At 41.2% G+C, this 18,047-nt stretch overlaps 4 protein-coding genes across 4 annotated transcripts; 2 read left to right on the top strand and 2 right to left on the bottom strand.

The window, feature by feature from the left end:
• Positions 1–1,218: 1,218 nt before the first annotated feature.
• Positions 1,219–4,727, top strand: LOC141838716 (ABC transporter G family member 14-like). Its single transcript, XM_074726273.1, has 5 exons — positions 1,219–1,355; positions 1,441–2,257; positions 3,239–3,427; positions 3,520–3,698; positions 3,787–4,727. Exons 1-5 carry the CDS (start codon positions 1,239–1,241, stop codon positions 4,435–4,437), a joined length of 1,953 nt encoding a protein of 650 aa, XP_074582374.1. The 5' UTR covers positions 1,219–1,238; the 3' UTR covers positions 4,438–4,727.
• A 48-nt stretch (positions 4,728–4,775) lies between these two features.
• Positions 4,776–9,611, bottom strand: LOC141840213 (RNA polymerase sigma factor sigB-like). The gene is made up of 7 exons (XM_074728131.1): positions 9,451–9,611; positions 8,353–8,504; positions 7,327–7,899; positions 6,449–6,679; positions 6,229–6,369; positions 5,328–5,528; positions 4,776–5,223 (listed from the first exon to the last, which is right to left on the bottom strand). The coding sequence occupies exons 1-7, from the start codon at positions 9,506–9,508 to the stop codon at positions 4,942–4,944; spliced, it is 1,638 nt and encodes a 545-aa protein (XP_074584232.1). The 5' UTR covers positions 9,509–9,611; the 3' UTR covers positions 4,776–4,941.
• A 496-nt stretch (positions 9,612–10,107) lies between these two features.
• Positions 10,108–13,525, top strand: LOC141837814 (protein FAR1-RELATED SEQUENCE 5-like). Its single transcript, XM_074725186.1, has 3 exons — positions 10,108–10,412; positions 10,928–13,070; positions 13,162–13,525. The coding sequence occupies exons 2-3, from the start codon at positions 10,963–10,965 to the stop codon at positions 13,199–13,201; spliced, it is 2,148 nt and encodes a 715-aa protein (XP_074581287.1). The 5' UTR covers positions 10,108–10,412; positions 10,928–10,962; the 3' UTR covers positions 13,202–13,525.
• A 303-nt stretch (positions 13,526–13,828) lies between these two features.
• LOC141840461 (F-box protein SKIP31) lies at positions 13,829–16,897 on the bottom strand. The gene is made up of 9 exons (XM_074728448.1): positions 16,774–16,897; positions 16,532–16,675; positions 16,353–16,426; positions 16,192–16,267; positions 15,748–15,858; positions 15,485–15,653; positions 15,285–15,409; positions 14,163–14,229; positions 13,829–14,073 (listed from the first exon to the last, which is right to left on the bottom strand). Exons 1-9 carry the CDS (start codon positions 16,864–16,866, stop codon positions 14,000–14,002), a joined length of 933 nt encoding a protein of 310 aa, XP_074584549.1. The 5' UTR covers positions 16,867–16,897; the 3' UTR covers positions 13,829–13,999.
• Positions 16,898–18,047: the final 1,150 nt, after the last annotated feature.

Below are 18,047 nucleotides of genomic sequence, written 5' to 3'. Positions count from 1 at the left end.
TGAGTTGACGTGTTTCTGAAATGTGTAAGATCATCAATAAGTTTTGGCAAAAACTCATTGATGACCCTATAGTGTTTAGAATTTTAACATCTTGATATGGTTTGAACTAGAGGAGTCCTATGAACCATTTGATGATGTTGATAAGTGAGTATGACAAGTCTAGACTTTTTAAACGATTTTGTGATAAATTATCCAAGGCTATTTAAATTTCAAAAAATAACTGTCAATTTCGATTGTGAAATCTAAGTCTAAGAGCATAGTTATATCCAAGAGGCTCCTGAAAGTATAATAGTGATAATTTGAAGTGATTTTGAGACACTTAAGGATATCTAGAATTTCAAAATCATGATATAAACTAGGGGAGTCTTAAAAATTTTTATTGATCTAGAATTTTTATTGATCCTTGACTCCTCTCAATTTCTAAATTAAAATTATATCAAACTTAGCACTAGAAATTCTAATTTGAATTGATTAATCGATTCGAATAATTTGAATAGTCTCACACATGCTAGTCCTTGAAAAATCATTTTCTTTATCGCTATCTCTCACTTCTTTTGTATATACATACGTGAATATTCTCATATATATACTCATGTACAATTGAAATCTCATCCTACACTTAATATAAAACAATTGGGATAACAACAACAATTAGAATAAATCAATGCATAATTAAGGAAAGCATCTCTACTTATACACTTCAAACAACATGAGCCACTTGAGCACTTTCCCACCAAGACAATGAACCAAAAGGAGCACAATGAGCATCATTCATCTACCGTAACACTAGCGAAGCATCTCGGTGCCAACATTCGTTCAATGTACGCAAATTTTAAGGTATCATGTCTCCTCACAAACAAGAGCAACTAAAGTACAATCTTTTGTGTCTCCTCGCGAACAAGGGCAACTAAAATGTAACCTCTTCTTCGTGGTAGCTAACAAGGGTGTATCATCATGTCGTATTCGATGTAAGATTGTTTCCCATTTAGGGCAAAAGTAACAAGATTAAATTCTCTTAGCGGTCTTATTATACGGATTTGAACCCTTATCGCGACAAATATCGATATAATTTTCTTAGCATAAGATCAAGTAGTAACTTTTGGGTGGCATTTTTTGAACTCTTAGAACTAAAAGTGAGTGCAACAAAGCATATTGGTGGGCCTCTCTCTCTTATAAGTTTGTGCTTTCTCCTTAACCATCATCAAACAACCTTCCAATTCCTCCTCCACTGATCCACCATGGGAACGCCTGAGCCCGAAACGGAGTTCGTCGCCGGCCGAGAAGTCAACCCGCCGCCGTCCACCGTCGTCACCTACCCGGCCGACGCGACCTCTGTCTTCCCGATCACCCTTAAGGTAGCCAATTTATGGTAGTGTAGTGTTTTGCTCCTCTGTTTTAGTGCTCTGTTTTATGTGAAGAAAAGATGCGATTTTTATGCAGTTTGAGGAGGTGGTGTACAAGGTGAAGGTGAAGGTTGGAGAAGGAGGGGGGTGGTGGCGGAGGAAGAGAGGGGCGGCGCCGGCGGAGAAGACGATAGTCAATGGGATCACCGGAGTTGTGTGTCCGGGGGAGCTGCTGGCCATGCTCGGCCCCTCGGGCAGTGGCAAGACGACTCTCCTGACGGCGCTCGGTGGGCGCCTCGGCGGGAAGCTCTCCGGCAAGATCACTTACAACGGGAGCCCGTTCTCGGCTGGGGTGAAGCGGCGCACTGGGTTCGTGGCGCAGGAGGACGTGCTGTACCCGCACCTGACGGTGGCGGAGACGCTTCTGTTCACGGCGCTGCTGCGGCTGCCGGCGGCGCTGTCGCGGGCGGAGAAGGCCCGCCAGGCCCAGGAGGTGGTGGCGGAGCTGGGCCTGGGCCGGGTGGCGCACTCCATGGTCGGCGGCGCGCGCGGCGTGCGCGGCGTCTCTGGCGGCGAGCGGAAGCGCGTCAGCATCGGGCTGGAGATGCTGGTGGACCCCAGCCTGCTGCTGCTGGACGAGCCCACCTCGGGGCTCGACTCCACCACCGCCGCGCGCATCATCGCCACCCTCCGGCGGCTCGCCGCCGACAAGGGCCGCACCGTCGTCACCACCATCCACCAGCCATCCACCCGCCTCTACCACATGTTCCACAAGGTGGTGCTCCTCTCCTCCGATGGCGCCGCCATCTACTACGGCCGCGCCGCCACCGCCATCGACTACTTCACCTCCGTCGGCTTCCCCTCGCCGACCGACAGCGCCAACCCCGCCGACCTCTTGCTGGATCTCGCCAACGGTGAGTCTTCTCCCCATGCATCCCTCGAACATGAGTTTCAATTTTCTCAATCATAAAACAGAGAGGGAGAACTGTCGATGCAGAAAAGGAGAATAAAATCAAAGAAAGTCCTAAAATTTCTATTACGAGATCTCATCTGAAACATACAAGTGTGATGAGACTTGCGATACTGGTACTTTAAGTCCCTGTCTCAAGGCCCCATCGTTTGCTCATGCATCTCCTATTCTGGAACTGTTCTCAGTCACAATAATGGCGGATGGATTGGCCTCTGCAGCTACTTGTTCGACCATTTTGGCATGCCCGTGCAGGCCCTCTCTGTATCATGCACATCTCTTTCCATCGTTTACTTGCCTACAAGGAGAAGGCATGTGGCCCTTGCATGTTTTGGGTGGCAATGGGATGGAATGGAAGTGGGGGAGTTAGGGACGTAGACATGCACTTGCTGCAAACTGTTTGCAGCACATCAAACTCTAGAAGTTTGCTCTGAGCAAAAGGGGAATGTAGATCCAAACTGGTATCTTTAGAACAAGACAAAGATACAAAGAAAGACAAGATTAGTCGTAGTAATTCTTCGATATCAGTCTAGCCTGCAGAAAATGAATGTAAGAGTAGGATCAAAGACAGACAAACCGATGTCAATAGACCTCTCAATCCACCCTAGTGAAAAAGTTTCATCTTTAGAGGTCTTTCGGTATCTTAGAATCTCCGAATACACTTTGCGGTGTATCCTACATTCTAGAACATTGCACCAGTGAGACATTCATAGACCTAGTGTCGCTATGTAAATCTAAAATGAATTTATCAGATACCTGAGCTATAGTCGAACCTATTGCACCAAATATGTTGTAGAGACCAACAGATACAGAACTCTGATCTTTAACCAAGTGTAATATTTCTTCCACAAAACTCAGGTGTGGTGCTTGAGTATGATGCTACTCTTGAGGTTTGTATCTTATTCTAATGAACTCTTCTATGGAGCAGGAATTGCACCGAACTCCAAGTATGCGATTGACAACGGTGACTTTGCCAATGGCTTGCAGCAGGAGCAAAAGGCCGTCAAGGAGGCACTGATCAAGGCGTATGATCTCAATATTGCCACACAATTGAAGGCTGAGCTTTGCACAGTAGACCCAAACAATTATGGGTACACTAGAGAAATGGCTAGCGCCGGTAAGCCACTCTGAACAACCTGGAAGAACACCAATTTGCAAGAACACATCAGGAGTTACTAATTTGAACTGCTGTGTACTTGGTTGATGCAGTGAAGAGGGAGCCATGGTGCACGAGTTGGTGGGAACAGTTCAGAGTTTTGCTCAGCCGAGGGCTGAAGGAGAGGAGGTATGAAGCTTTCGACAAGCTCAGGATTTTCCAAGTCCTCAGTGTTGCCACTCTCGGCGGCCTCCTATGGTGGCACACCCCAACTTCTCATATCCAAGACAGGGTACGCATCCTAAAAGAACCTTCTTCATCCAAACAAGTTTTTGTGATGATACATGCTGGTGTACTTCATCCATATATTTCAATCACAGACAGCGTTGATCTTCTTCTTCTCGGTCTTCTGGGGCTTCTTTCCGCTCTACAATGCTGTGTTCACATTCCCTCAAGAGCGACCGATGCTGCGGAAGGAGCAGGCCTCAGGCATGTATCGACTCTCATCCTACTTCATGGCACGCACCGTGGGGGACTTGCCCATGGAGCTTGCCCTCCCAACTGCCTTCACATTCATCATATACTGGATGGGTGGCCTCAAGCCGGATCCTGTCACCTTCCTGCTCTCCCTCCTCATAGTCCTCTTCAGTGTTCTCGTTGCGCAGAGCCTAGGCCTCGCGGTAGGAGCAATACTAATGGATGTTAAGCAGGCAACCACCCTTGCCTCAGTCACCACCTTGGTCTTCCTAATGGCTGGTGGCTACTATGTCCAACATATACCGATCTTCATTGTCTGGCTGAAGTACCTGAGCTATAGTTTCTACTGCTACAAGCTCCTACTAGGGGTCCAGTTCACCGACCGTGATGCCTACGAGTGCTCCAAAGGAGCAATGTGCTCAGTGATGGAGTATCCGGCCATCAAATCAGTGGGGCTCAGTCATATGTGGGTTGATGTGTGCATCATGGGGCTAATGCTCATTGGCTATCGGCTATTTGCATATCTTGCATTACATCATCTGCAACACCGGTAATAAAGAATAACCAAGACAATGTCCTCCAGCAGTTGAAAACACTCGAGAAGAAGTTACCATGGCGAGTGTTGAATAACCACTGATTCCAGCTTCCCAGAGGATACAAAATAACAGATTAATGCTACAAGCATTCTCAACTTTTTGAGAATTGCCTACTAGTGAAGTTCTACATTATACTGTAGGAAAATATGGAAAGAACTACTACTGATCAAGTTTTGAGAGTATCATCTATGAACAATAGGCAATGTAACCGAAATAAGATGTGTAGGATAACTTGTTTCAATCAAAGGGCAAAGCATTAAAGATTCTCTAAATAATGTATATATATATAAGCCCGATTTATTCATGTAGGCATTTTTCATAACTAAAGCAATCTACACAATAGATTTGAGCTCTGTGATATAGTCAACTTATACATAAACCAAATGGAACTTATAAAAAATCCATTTGTTTAAAAGGAATAGAAAGAATGCACATAAAAGGACTTGAAGACAGAAACAGGACTTACGAAATCAGGTACTGCTGCAGATTCCTTGTTCTCCTCTTGCTTTTAAGTTTTCTAAAAGCGCAAGACTCAATTTGACGAACTCTCTCTCGACTTATACCCATCAACTCCCCGATCTCCTGTAGTGTCTTCATCCTCCCATTTTCCAGCCCAAATCTCAGTCTCATAACCTGCTTCTCTCTGAGATTCAAAGTATCAAGTACCTTATGCAGTTCCTCCTTCATGAAGTGCCTGATGAGAATGTCTTCCGACGTCTCAGCTTCAGGATCAGCAATAACTTCCTATAATTGAAGCAAAATAAGATCCCTGAATCAAGTAAATCAGATGACACAGAGACTCAAATGCAACAGAAAGGAAGAGATGCTATAGCAGGGCATTGACATACTGAAGGCTTTAGATTTTGGTTAAATCCAGTCTTCTGGTCCAGAGATATTGGAGCCTTTCGGGTAAGCAATACTGTTTCAACCCTCTTTATAGGCAACCCAGTGATCCGAGCGACTTCTTCATTAGCAGGATACCTCTTGTTCTCACTATAGAGTTTCTTTCTGGCCTCTCGTACTCGGTAAGTCGCCTCGACCATGTGAAACTGTTAAGCTTAGAACATGAGTTCATAAAACCTTGTCCTACTGAGTGAATTCCCACGTAACTTTCCTTTTATTCAAAGATTGTTCAGGACGGTAGCTAAAACTGAAAACTTCACATAACCAGTAAGTGCAAAATCATTTCATATCATGTCAATGTACTCATACCCAATATATATTTGACTGTATCTCACAAATGGACAGTTGCAAATTGTAGGAATATTCTAGCGAAGTTTAATATTGAAATTATCATGTCTACTCCTCTAGAAAACGAAAATTCACATGACTTTTCTCTACTTTATACAGTCAAAATAAGAAACAATTCATTAGCTCTCCTTTGTTTTGCAAAGAATGTTTTGGATACTTTATGTACTAATTGTTAAGGATATAAACGTATAAATTTCACTTTCCAAATTTTCAATCCTTTTAGTTTGAGTGTTTGATCAATCAAATTTGATATGGTACAAGAACAAGAAGTACTATGTTTGAATCTCACTTCTCTCAGTATTTTTTTCTGTTCAATTTCATTGAATTCCATCAACTCTTAGTGTTAAGAATAAAAAGGTATAAATTTTTTTGGAAAGGTGGTCAACCACTCAAATATAACACTACGGTGAAAAACTGAGAAAATTTAGGTTTAACATGTTTCAACAAAAATTGTAATCCCAAACCATTTTCTATGGAAATATTGGTAGCTTAACTTACTGGTAAACGGATTATCCTTGATTGCTCAGAAAGAGATCTACGGATTGCTTGTTTGATCCACCAATGTGCATAGGTAGAAAATTTAAATCCCTTTGAAGCATCAAACTTTTCAGCACCTCTGACAAGGCCCCTACATCCTTCCTGTTGAAGAAAGGAAGGTTCAATGTACTGAATCGGGCCACTATTCTATACTTAAAAAATTATCAGCAAAAGCAAGCACCAGAACAAGATCCTGAAGACTCAGCCCTGCATTCTGAAAGTTTTTTGCAATTGAAATCACAAGACGGATGTTGCTCTTGATCATCTTATCCTTGCAAAATCTACCATGGCTTAAATGTTTCCTTAGAGTCTTTTGGTCTACTCCAGCAGCTCCTGCCCATTGAGCAAATGTTGGCTCACCACCATTTCTTTCAACAAGCTCCTTCTTGAGCCTTTCCAGGTTTAGTAGGTCCTGGTAATGTCCATTGACAAAAGTAGTTGTTAGATATAGCACCACATGAAATGAAATCAAATAGACACCTAGAAGTTCCAGATGGTTCTAAACAAGCTAGCTGGCATTCCATTGCAGGTAGACACAAAGCATCATGCATCAAAATTGTACAGAAATAAAGCTGAACAAAGAAAGATGCTTAACAAAAAAAGATATACATACTCGATTAAGGAGTAACTAGTGTATCAGTGTATCAGTATTTCCAGAACAGAGGAAGCTAGAATACAATGATTTTCCATTATCACACATTCATCATCGTTTTGTCCAACCGAGGTTAACTACATGAATGGTGCCCCTCTACTAAGCTTTTATGTTACAAGAAATATTAAAAAAATAACAATTTAAAACAATTTTCATTACATTCTACACTTTTACTTTTCACTCAAATAGATTCAGCTCTTCTAACTATAGTATCTACACTCACACTCAATACAATCTCTATCAGAAATTTTACACCCCTTAAAGGCTATCAAAGTAGATTAATGAGCCTGAATTAAAGACAGTGAAATAAGTGTCTATTTGTGTCCTTATTGCCTACAGGTTATTCAGGTCATTGATAAACAAGTAAAAAGAATAGGTTAGGAAATCATAATAACTAAGGAGTTTACTTGGATTGCTTCTGACAATTCTAGCTCTTCTGCTACTGAAAGAAGCTTTGAACTGTTTGTTGTACCCCTGAAGTAACGCAAGGGATCTGAGTAGTCAATCGGCTGAATAGGTAAGCACTTTTTCTTTCCATACTTGCGAGAAATAGCACCAGCAGGCTTCTCTGCTGCTCTTACTCTTCTAGCTCTTCTCTCAGTTTGACGTCCAGACTTAACAGCTATAGAGTTATATATTTCTTGAATGTTCGGTTCATTGAAAGTTAAGGTGGAAACATCTGTACTCTCGGATGGATCTTTGGTTGCATTGTCTTTAAAGGGCTCAACAATATGAGAGTGACTAATCCACTTTGTTTCAGTAATTCTAACCATGTCTTGACTGGATATTCTTGTCCTTGTTGACGGAAAATCTGACAAATCTGATTCTGCAAATGTAGTCTTTCCAGCTTTCAAAGCAGCCACTTTGGCAATTTCGACTGCTGCTCTAGCAAGGGCAACTGCCTCAGCTGCTGCAGCTGCTATCACTGCCTCCTCACATGTTAGAAGACTTTCCGTGGCCAAGGTTGCCACAATACTTGCCTATAAAATGTTGCAATAAAAGAAGCATAAGAAATGATTGATTATACTCAAATGGACTATATTAGGTTCTACTAAAACAATGTTGCACAATTGGAAAAAGTTGCCACAGTTTAATTACTCATATCATGTATTTAATACAGTTCTAGAACTGCAAGAAAAAGTACCAGGAAAAACTCTGACAAATAGCTTATTGTATTAATGAGCTATCAGTTGTTTGCAACACATTATTTTCCTATATCCATCCATATTACAATTTATTAGTATCAATAAAGGACTGTTAGGAATATTTTTGTTATCAGTGAATAAATTTGATATAGATAATATTTTTCTCTAATATTGTTAAACAGACTACGCCTTATTTTTTATATGCACAATTTTCAATTTCATTCTGCAATGATTTTTATTTTTTGGCAAAATTCCGTTTAGTAACCAGTGTGCAATTTCAAATCCAACCTTTCCAGGAGGACCAACAGCTGCTGCATATTTTAGGGGTCTACTAACATAAGTTGAATGAGCTTCCAGAGTAGGTATGTGCTCAATTTCAACAACTGATGGAGGCGACAAAGCACACTGAGTTCTGCTGCAAACAGAATCTCTAGCCTTTGCTGCACAAGAAAACAAAAGTGCATATAGTATAATGAGAATTAATACATAACATATGAAAGACAAGAACGCAGTAAGACAGCAATGCCTAAAGGGTTCATGGAATGTCATTTATTAATTTCAATGCTCCAAAATCATGTTTCGTTCCTTTTCTATTTAAGCTGAAAAAGAAGAATCAATCATTCATAGAGTTACCTTCTAGCCACTGAATTAGGATGGCAAACGAGAGTAAATTCACAAACTAAGCAAGAATTATAGAAGGAATATCCGCACAAGCCATAGGCATTTAAGAAAATGAAGTAGCAATTTCCTTAGTTGAAAGCCTTAGTAAGGCCTCCAACCTTGCAAAGAAAAGATTGATTAACAGATTCTTTCTTGACATAAAAAGGAAAACAATACTCAACTCTTCTGAAAATTTTGCAAAGCTTAGATTCTCCAAGATGGTTGGTTAAAGATCTTATGGGATACACATCTAAAATATGTCAGCACCAACAAGTGTATCGGTTGTATGTATAAGTTGGTTTTGTAGTATATTACAATGGCTTACCAAAATGATAACAGCAAATACTCAGTAAGCCAACATAAAAATCTTGTTTCTTCTATCAATTCTGAAAAAAATAAACAAAAATGCACTCCGAATCTTCATTCCTCATAGACAGCACACAAATTTCTGATTCATTTACTGTTAAACTAAATACCAAGACACTAACTTTCTCAGTCCAGGTTGCACGAGGAAACCAAGATAGCAAACAATTAACCGAAAAATCAATTTTTGCATCCACAACCAGCGCATCGATACTACATGTCGTTCAGTCATATCAACAAGCGCCCAACTTACGCCCATCTAAAGCAGTTCCAGAAGACTATCAACACGGAAGGGGCATTTTTTTCTGTAGCGAATCAAATCCAACGTACGGTGTCAAAGAGGAAACGAGAGAGTCGACTCACGGTGAAGCGAATGCAGAGAAGAAGGCCACTTGAACTGCGGCGCCGCCAAGCACGACATGGCGACGAGGCCGGAAGCGATTCTTATCCTTCCTCTTCCTCTTCCTCTTCCGCTTCCGCTTCGTCGCGAGAGAACGAGGGAGTGGAGGTGGAGCGGAGTGGGAGAGGAGGAGGATGAGGAAAGGGATAAGGGGGGCGATGGCCACCGTGGATGTGGTGCTCTCATGGCCGACGCCGCGCGAGTGGAAACTACAAAGCCACAAATGGAGCGGTTTTCTGGCGGATCAGATCCAATTCGATCCATGTTTGACTGGAGTTTGACCATTTTTATTATCCGTTTAATAAATACAAAAATGATGAATCATTTTCAGAAAAAAAGGAGAGAGAATGAAATCACTATATTAAAAGATGTTTAATAATTTTATATAGTTGAAATAGTTAAATTTTAATTAAAAAAATAGAGGAGATTTTAAAAGACTATTAACTAATATAAAAATAAATAAATTTTGAATTATATATTATTGTTATAATGCCTAGGTTTTGACTTTCTGGGTCGGTTATGAGAGGCTCTCAACCGCTTGATCTTAATCCGACGGATGGGCAGCAAAGCCCCAAATGGAGGTCAAGTCTCTCCCCCACCCCCCGCCTCGCCTTCTCAATTCCGGCGCCGTCTCGCTCAGCGGCTATTTCACCTCAATTCCTCGCCGCCACGGCGTCTCCGTCGATCTCCTTCTCTCTTCTTTCGATTCTGGTGGTCGCCGCATGCGACAGTATTGCCTCAGCGATCTTTACGTTTCTTCGTGCGCAGGGTGTGCGGCTGCAGACGAATGCCCTGTGCAGGCAGTTTCTTCGCCTTCCTCCTATAAGTCGCCGGTGCCCGGCGAGCCTCTAGTAGTTTCTACGAAGATAAAAGGACGACTGCCGTCCTTTGTTTTTCTTTCGTCTCGTGGCCATAAACATGAACGGTGAGTTATGTTAGGAAAGAAAAGATTTATTTTTTTCTTTTTTCATTGAAGCAATTGTGTAGGTAAATAATTTTCTCGGTTTGGGGATGAAATGATGTTCTTTGAGGCTTGCTTCCCCTTTAATCCGTATTCAACTTATTGAGAAAAGAGAACTCAGACACCTGTTTTTTGTGTGCGCGCCAGAGTATTGAAACTTAACCCTACGCTTGCTTCATGAACTCTTCAAGAGGTTTATTAACCCTCAATCCAGTTTAACCAATTATTTCATCATAAATTTTGTCGATGAACACTAAAAAAAGCTGCATATTAATCAATCTTGTTCCTTGTCAGTTACAAGCCTGGTGATCATAATGAATAAATTCAGTTTTTTTTTTGTTTGATAACATTTATAATATGTCCTTTCAGTACGGCATTTGGAAGCTTTATGAGGATGCAATTGTAAATTTGTAGTGATTTGTGAAGACTTGATCATATAGTTGTTACCTTAATTGAAGGAGTTTGGTTGTTTTCTTCAGAGATAGCATAGCTTTGGGCTGTGTGTTTTGGAGAAATGGAAGGAACAATAAGTGAAGATGATGGACTGATACCGGATGGAAGTATGGATCTCAATGGCAACTCTAGTGATCCTCAGATGGATTTAGCTCTTGGCGCTCTTGGCATTGAGCTAAACTTGGATGGAACTGACCTTGGGGAACCATGCATTGGAATGGAGTTTGAGTCAGATGAGGTTGCAAAAGAGTACTACATTGCTTATGCTAATCGTATTGGTTTTGGAGTTCGCATGAACAAGTCACGTCGCTCAAGGAAGGATGACACTGTCATCATGCGCCGCTTCGTGTGCACAAAAGAAGGGTTCCATTCCAAGAGGGTAATATATGATGATGGCAAGAAGAAGAGAAAGCGAGGGACAACAAGGGAAGGTTGCATGGCAATGATTGAAGTGATTCGTAAAGATCATGGCAAATGGGTTGTTACGAAGCTCATCACTGAGCACACACATGTGGTGGCATTTCCTGATAAAGTTCAGCCTCCTGTCGGTGATTCGGTTATCCATAATAACTCAACCTTGCTTAATGCAACATCCAGTGGAGGATTTAGTAATTTGAAAAATTTCAGTAGAGGAATCAGAGTCAATCCGTTTGGGGAAGGAGGCGAAGCACAGGGCCTTTTGGAATATCTGCAGAGAATGCAAGCTGCAAATCCTGCTTTCTTCTATGCAATTCAAGTTGACAATAACAACTGCATGACTAATGTCTTCTGGGCTGATGCTAAAGCTAGGATGGCTTATCAGTACTTTGGTGATGTTGTAACTTTTGATACAACATATAAGAAGACAAAATACATGATGCCATTTGCGACGTTTAGAGGTGTGAACAATCATCTACAGAGTGTCACTTTTGGATGTGCACTTCTTATGGACGAAACTAAGGGATCATATGTCTGGCTATTGGAGACCTGGCTTTCAGCTATGGGAGGACGCCACCCAGAGACATTAGTTACTGATCGAGACAAGGCCATGGAAGGAGCTATTACAAGGGTATTTCCTAACACCAGTCATCGGTTTTGCACTTGGCACATATTGAGTAGGTGCAAGCAGAAGCTATCAGATGTTTATTCAAAATATGCTACCTTAAAGACCGATTTAAAAGAATGCATCAACCAAGTTGAAACTGTTGATGAGTTTGATACTCGATGGGAGTTTATTCTTGACAAGTATAACCTTTGGGACAACCCATGGCTGCAATCATTGTATGAAGTTCGCCATCAGTGGGCTCCAGCTTACCAGAGGGGCAACTTTTCCCCTGAATTATGTGCATCTCAGCGATCGGAAAGCTTGAACAAATTTTTCAAGAGAAACTTTAATTCAAAAACATCCCTACTTGTTTTCATTGCACGATTTGATCAAGAGATGGCATCTGCATGTGAGAAGGAAGCTCAAGCAGATTTTGCTGCAGCCTATACTAGACCGCTACTGAAAACCCCATCACCTATCGAGAAACAAGCTGCTGCTGTCTATTCAAAAGAAATATTTGAGAAGTTTCAGGAGGAATTTATTGAATCGTTAGGTTATTATGTTAATAAGATTGAGGATGGTCCTAATATTAAGTATAGTGTAATCAAGGAGGAAGAAAACAATAGAACCTACTTTGTCCACTTCAACGAACCTGATAAGACAGCAAATTGTAGTTGTTGCAAGTTTGAGGGTTCTGGGATATTATGCAGGCATATTTTTAGGGTTTTCTTTACTGCTGGGGTACACGCAATCCCAGAATATTACATCTTGAAACGATGGACTAGGAATGCTGCAAGCACTGTGCTGCTAGATGAACGAGCTATTGAAAATGGATCCAACTTCCAAGATTGTCTACTTGCTTGGTACAATGATCTTTGTCTTGATGCTGTCAAATATGGAATTGAAGGCGCTTTATCTTCTGAGATATACAAGGTTGCTAAGGCTGCACTTCAGAAGGCCTTTGCCGAAGTTGTCTCTGCAAAAAATGCACAACGGAAGGGCCAGCAGAATATGCAGAGATTTGCGCGTCTTCAAAAGATGCAATTCAAAATGCCACTCCCCAAACTGCAGACAAAGAAGACTCCTGCAAGATCAGCTCCAGACGACGGCGATAGAGATAAGAGAAGTGATAAAGATGCTTCTTTGTATGACGACTATTGCCGTGCTGGTTGTTAATAAGCTTACTTATACTTCATTATCAAATTAACTTTTTTTCCCCCTTCAACTGTGTTTCAGGGATACAAGTGATCCTGGTCCTAACGACGGAACGCAATAAGCAGAGCTGCAGTTTTCAGTGATGTTTCTCGAAGCATGACATATTGGAAGATTAGATCATACAGCTACAACCTCAACAACATTTTGAAGTATCCAGTTAACTGTCTGCCGCCTTGTTTTCCTCCTCGCATTGTTCATATAGCTATTTGCGGCTTTTTGTAATGCTTAGTGTTAGGTGTGCTCGATTTGTACATCATTTCTCCTTGTAGTTTACTGATCTCTCAACATGAGATTTTTGCTTTACTAGATTGCTTATGGAGATACAAGAAAAGGAGGAAGTAACACGTATATTTAACAAACAAATTTTGAGTATTTGGAACTTTTGCAGTCTTGTTAAGTACTACAATGCTTGAATAGCTTTGTAATCTCAAAAAGTATGAGTTTTTAGTTGTGTATATGCTTCTGAATTCTGTCATTAGTTTTTAATTGAGGCCGGTAAATAAATATTTCCTTTGATGTTTTTTAAACTTATGTTGTAATTAGGGCAGGAATTATCACACTGGGAAATGAAAAAATTTTCATGAATTTATTCATTTTTTCAACTTGGTGGTAAATTGTTTAGCAGCAATTGGATTTCTATTTAAAAGATATCATCGAGATCATTAATCATATGGAAGTGAGCCTATCAAAGAACAATAAGAAACTTAACACAGTGGGCAACTACAAATTCATCTGATACGGTAAGTAGCTTGGATTAAGGCATTCGTTCTTTAGATATAACTACAAAAGCTACCAGTAGCTGTTTACAGATGCTACAGAAGTGCACAAAGTGCTGGAGTTCATTGGGGATATCGAATCATCATGGGAGGAACTTCCAAGCATCTTCCAGCTCTTTCTCATCAGCGCAATTGTAACCAAGCATATAGTAACGAGCTGTTCAGGGGAGACAAACAGAAATCAATATTATTGAAACTGCCTCGCTTGCGAGTAATCGAAGGGAAATAGTCATCCTAATTCATTACCGAAACGTCCCGATCCCCAGAAAGGCTCTGGTTCTTCAGCTGCAGCAGCTGCTTGTTGATCCTGATCCTGAATAACATGCAAAAAGGATGAGGTATCTAAATAGTAAATAGTTTGCTAAATAACATTTGGTCCTAAATTTTCATGATGTGTGTATGAAGTTGCCACTGATGAATAGGTTTCCACCTCGAGATCATTAACATAAACAAGCAGCATTAGTCGACACTACTTCCAATCAGCTGTAATCATTTTATGCTTCCTTTGTACTCTATGCATTCATAACATACATGATGGATTGATCATTAACCCCTAATCAACTTAATCCACTACATGAAAAAAGGATACAAGCTTGCCACCAATGAATAGGTTTCGACATTGAGGTACATCAACATCAACAAGCAGTGATAGCCGCAACTATTTACAATCAACTATCTTAATTCATGCTGCTTTGGAACTCTATGCATTCATAAAACAAATGGTGGATTGACACTAATCAACCCAATCCACTACATGAAAGATACAAGTCCACTTCATGTCAACATATAAAGAAAAACCAAAATCGTTTGAAGTTTAGAGATGTTTACATGTCTCTTAGCAGTAATGAACAATATTTATCGTCAATGGTAAAGGAGAATTCAAAGTTTTACATTATCAAATTGTGGTTGACTTCTGTATTACAAGGCACATGAAAAATATTATCGTTAACTATAATAAAAAAGAACAAAGATAATCAGAACAAGACAGGAACCAAATATTGGTGCCCTTTGTAAAAGTACATTCATAGCATAAAATAACTAAATAGACTTAGGCAGCTATAACACATTTAAAATTTATTTTTGGGTTGAATAATACTTTTGTAGAGAGAAAGTGAAAAGACCACCAACTAGTCCAAAAATCTTAGCATTATGCAATGATTAGGCAAGGTGATGATGTATAAAACAACCAAATAGAGCCCCTCACAATTTTCTCTAAACTAGCTGTTTAAAGCCACTTAAGTAAAAATTTATGGTCACTGAAGACTAAGGGCATCATGATACTGAAATCGACAACTTAAACACTGATAGGCATCAGAATAAAGCAGAAGCCAGGGATAGATATTGTTACAATTTTTGAGTGGAACTTACATGTTGCAAGGTCTCTGATTCATCTCCAGGATCCAACAATCTATCAAAGCATTGACCAGAAATAGTACACACCATAAATCCACTAATAGCATCGAAAACAGCCTCTCGGCAATTATCAACACAGACTGCATTACCATACAAAAAAAAAATAGTCACAAACAGATCTAGCATAGACAATTTGGGAAGTGGGGAATGCATACCATGTACACAACCGGTCCTCTCACAAATAAATGCATCACCAATTTGGGAGTAGGAGCAGGTATTTCCAGAACAGGCATGACCGTTTGCTGCATCATCGGTTAAGCCTCTGCTTTTTTTCCACATTGACACTTGCTCAGCAACTGTTCTATCAAGGACTCTATCATCAACCTTAACAGAGCAAAGGAAAAATTAATTCTTCTCCATTTAAATATCAACCAACATAGAGACGCAGTGACATTTCAAGATATGAGAATTTTCTTACTTGTGATGGAAGAGGTGCTTGACTCCTTTTTGCCGCCTGCATTTGTATGTAGTACTCCTTAAACTCTGAAGGGGTGTTTCTCACGAACTCATTCATGTCTTCTTGATCTCGCTAAAAAGAAATGTTTGGTTATAAAAACTTTATTAAGAACCTTCAAAAAGAAAAGGCAACAGAATCTAAACATTGGTGTAACTTGATTATGATAATGATGTGTTTGACATAACCTCAAAAAGATTATTAAAAAACCAAAAATTAATGCAAGGCCTCATAACTTGATACTATAAGAATGACTTGGTACTTTCAGTTTAATGACTTTAACAGAATATGTGAATCTCAATATAGTTTGGGCAAGATCCAAATAACCGATCTCAAAAAGTTGTGGGAACAACCATGGCTTAATGTTGATGCTTTGGATCTCAATCTGAACATTCACCATGTAACTACCTGAATATAGAGCTTCTTCCAAGCACATTGTCTCAACATGCCCTTCGAACAACCCAACCCCCATCTCATGCAATACCTGCAAATATGATGATAGAAATAAAGATAAATATTGATCCATGAAATCCTGCAGATAAACGGGGGAAAAAGTAGAATTTGCTCACAGGCGACGCCAGAGGCTCTCATCTGATGCCGCAAAACTCATGAACTTACAGACGAGCGCGCACGCCATAAGATCCTGCAACCATCAGCTGGCATATCAATATCCAGACCAGCTATTACATGAGCTACATGATTCACTTGATTTTTTTTTCTTTTGCAAAGAGAAATTGAATCGTCAGACCTCGGAAGACAGGAATTTGAAGATGTAATGGAAGAGCTCAGACGGCATCTTGCTGATGGTTCCGGTCCCAATCTGCGAAGCTTCCCTCTGGGATCCCTCGTTGGAGCGGAGCCTCTTCGCCGGTCTAACCTCCGATGTATCCTCCTGAGACCACACGATTACCATTAAAGAAGCCCCAAATCGGACATAATATTCCCAAACCAAAAGGTCCTGAAATTGGAACGGAAAAAAGAGACGATTACTTGTTCCACGCCGGCAGATAGGATCTCCGACTCGAGGAAGGAGGCGAGCACCGTATCATCGTCATCTGCACCAGCGGCCGAGGGATCCGCCATGCCTGATTGTAAACCCTAGAACGCAGAGAAGGAGAAGGGATGGGGCATGAATCGGCTGGCAGGGGAAGGGGCAGACCCAACAGGAACCTGCTAAACGTACGCACTGAATGCACGCGTTCTGTAAATAAATCCTAGTCGTCGGATTGCGATAAATTACGAGAACTTAAATCGTAGCGACGTCGGATGGATATCGCGTGCGAACTTAACGGCTAAATTTGCTCGTATGATTAACGGAAGATATTGGGCTTTAATTGGGCCATATAATTCATGGGCCTGTGCAATAAACGAATCGATTCACGGCATACCTAAATTCCTCTGGTGTCATCGCCTTCCTTCGTCCTTCACCTCAATCCTCTGTTCTTAATGGCGGATTCCTTTCTTCGATGGCCGCGGCGATCCTTCGCCTCCCAAGCCCTCCCCTCGCAGCGTCATCTCCTACCCCGGAAGGAATTCTGCAATCGCCTCAGACTCATGGAGATCCCACTCAAAAAGTCGAAATGGAAGCGCCGTGTCCCAATCGAGCGGACGCTGTCTTCCGGGAGACGAAGTGGTGGCGCATCCAGCCGACCTCCAGGGATTACTACAATGGCCGATCGCGTGCTTGTTGAGACGACGACAAAGGAGGGCGTATAGTGGAATCGACAGACCTACTTGATTCTCTCGCACTCCTGTGTCCATCCCGGCCGGCCGGCGGACACCTGACGGCTTCTCGGAGAGATGAAGAAGAAGAAGAAGAAGAAGGAAATTCTGTGTTTACAGCGAAACCATTAGGGTTTACTGGGCCAATGGCATGTGGAAGAAGGCAATGAGTGCCTGATGTGAGGGAGATTGAATTGCGGCATGATCGATACCTTCAGAAAGTATCGATCATCAGTTGGACGAAGCAGCGAAGGTGTTCGAGCAAATGCGAGGTCTTTCCGGAAATGCAAGAACAAGGGAGGAGGGTTCATACCATGATCCAAAGATCTTTCCCACCATCATTCAATATTTACTTGAATTTCTTCAACATGATTCGACAACCTAAATCATCTCGCTATCTGCATATGATATTGCTGAAATAAGTTATGGGAACGATTCCAATGTGTACTAAATACCTCGTCGGTTCACTGACCCTCGCAGCCACTGTGTTGGATCGTGTGGAACAATCCTCGAGGGGCTCTCGGTAAGAGGTTATTTTTATT

The sequence above is a fragment of the Curcuma longa genome, chromosome 11, assembly GCF_044706935.1.
Source record: "Curcuma longa cultivar G26 ecotype Majalengka, Jawa Barat chromosome 11, ITB_CL_G26_1.1, whole genome shotgun sequence".
Lineage (NCBI taxonomy): Eukaryota > Viridiplantae > Streptophyta > Magnoliopsida > Zingiberales > Zingiberaceae > Curcuma > Curcuma longa.
The sequence above is the reverse complement of the archived record's forward strand: the minus strand, read 5'-3'. Positions and strand labels throughout refer to the sequence as shown.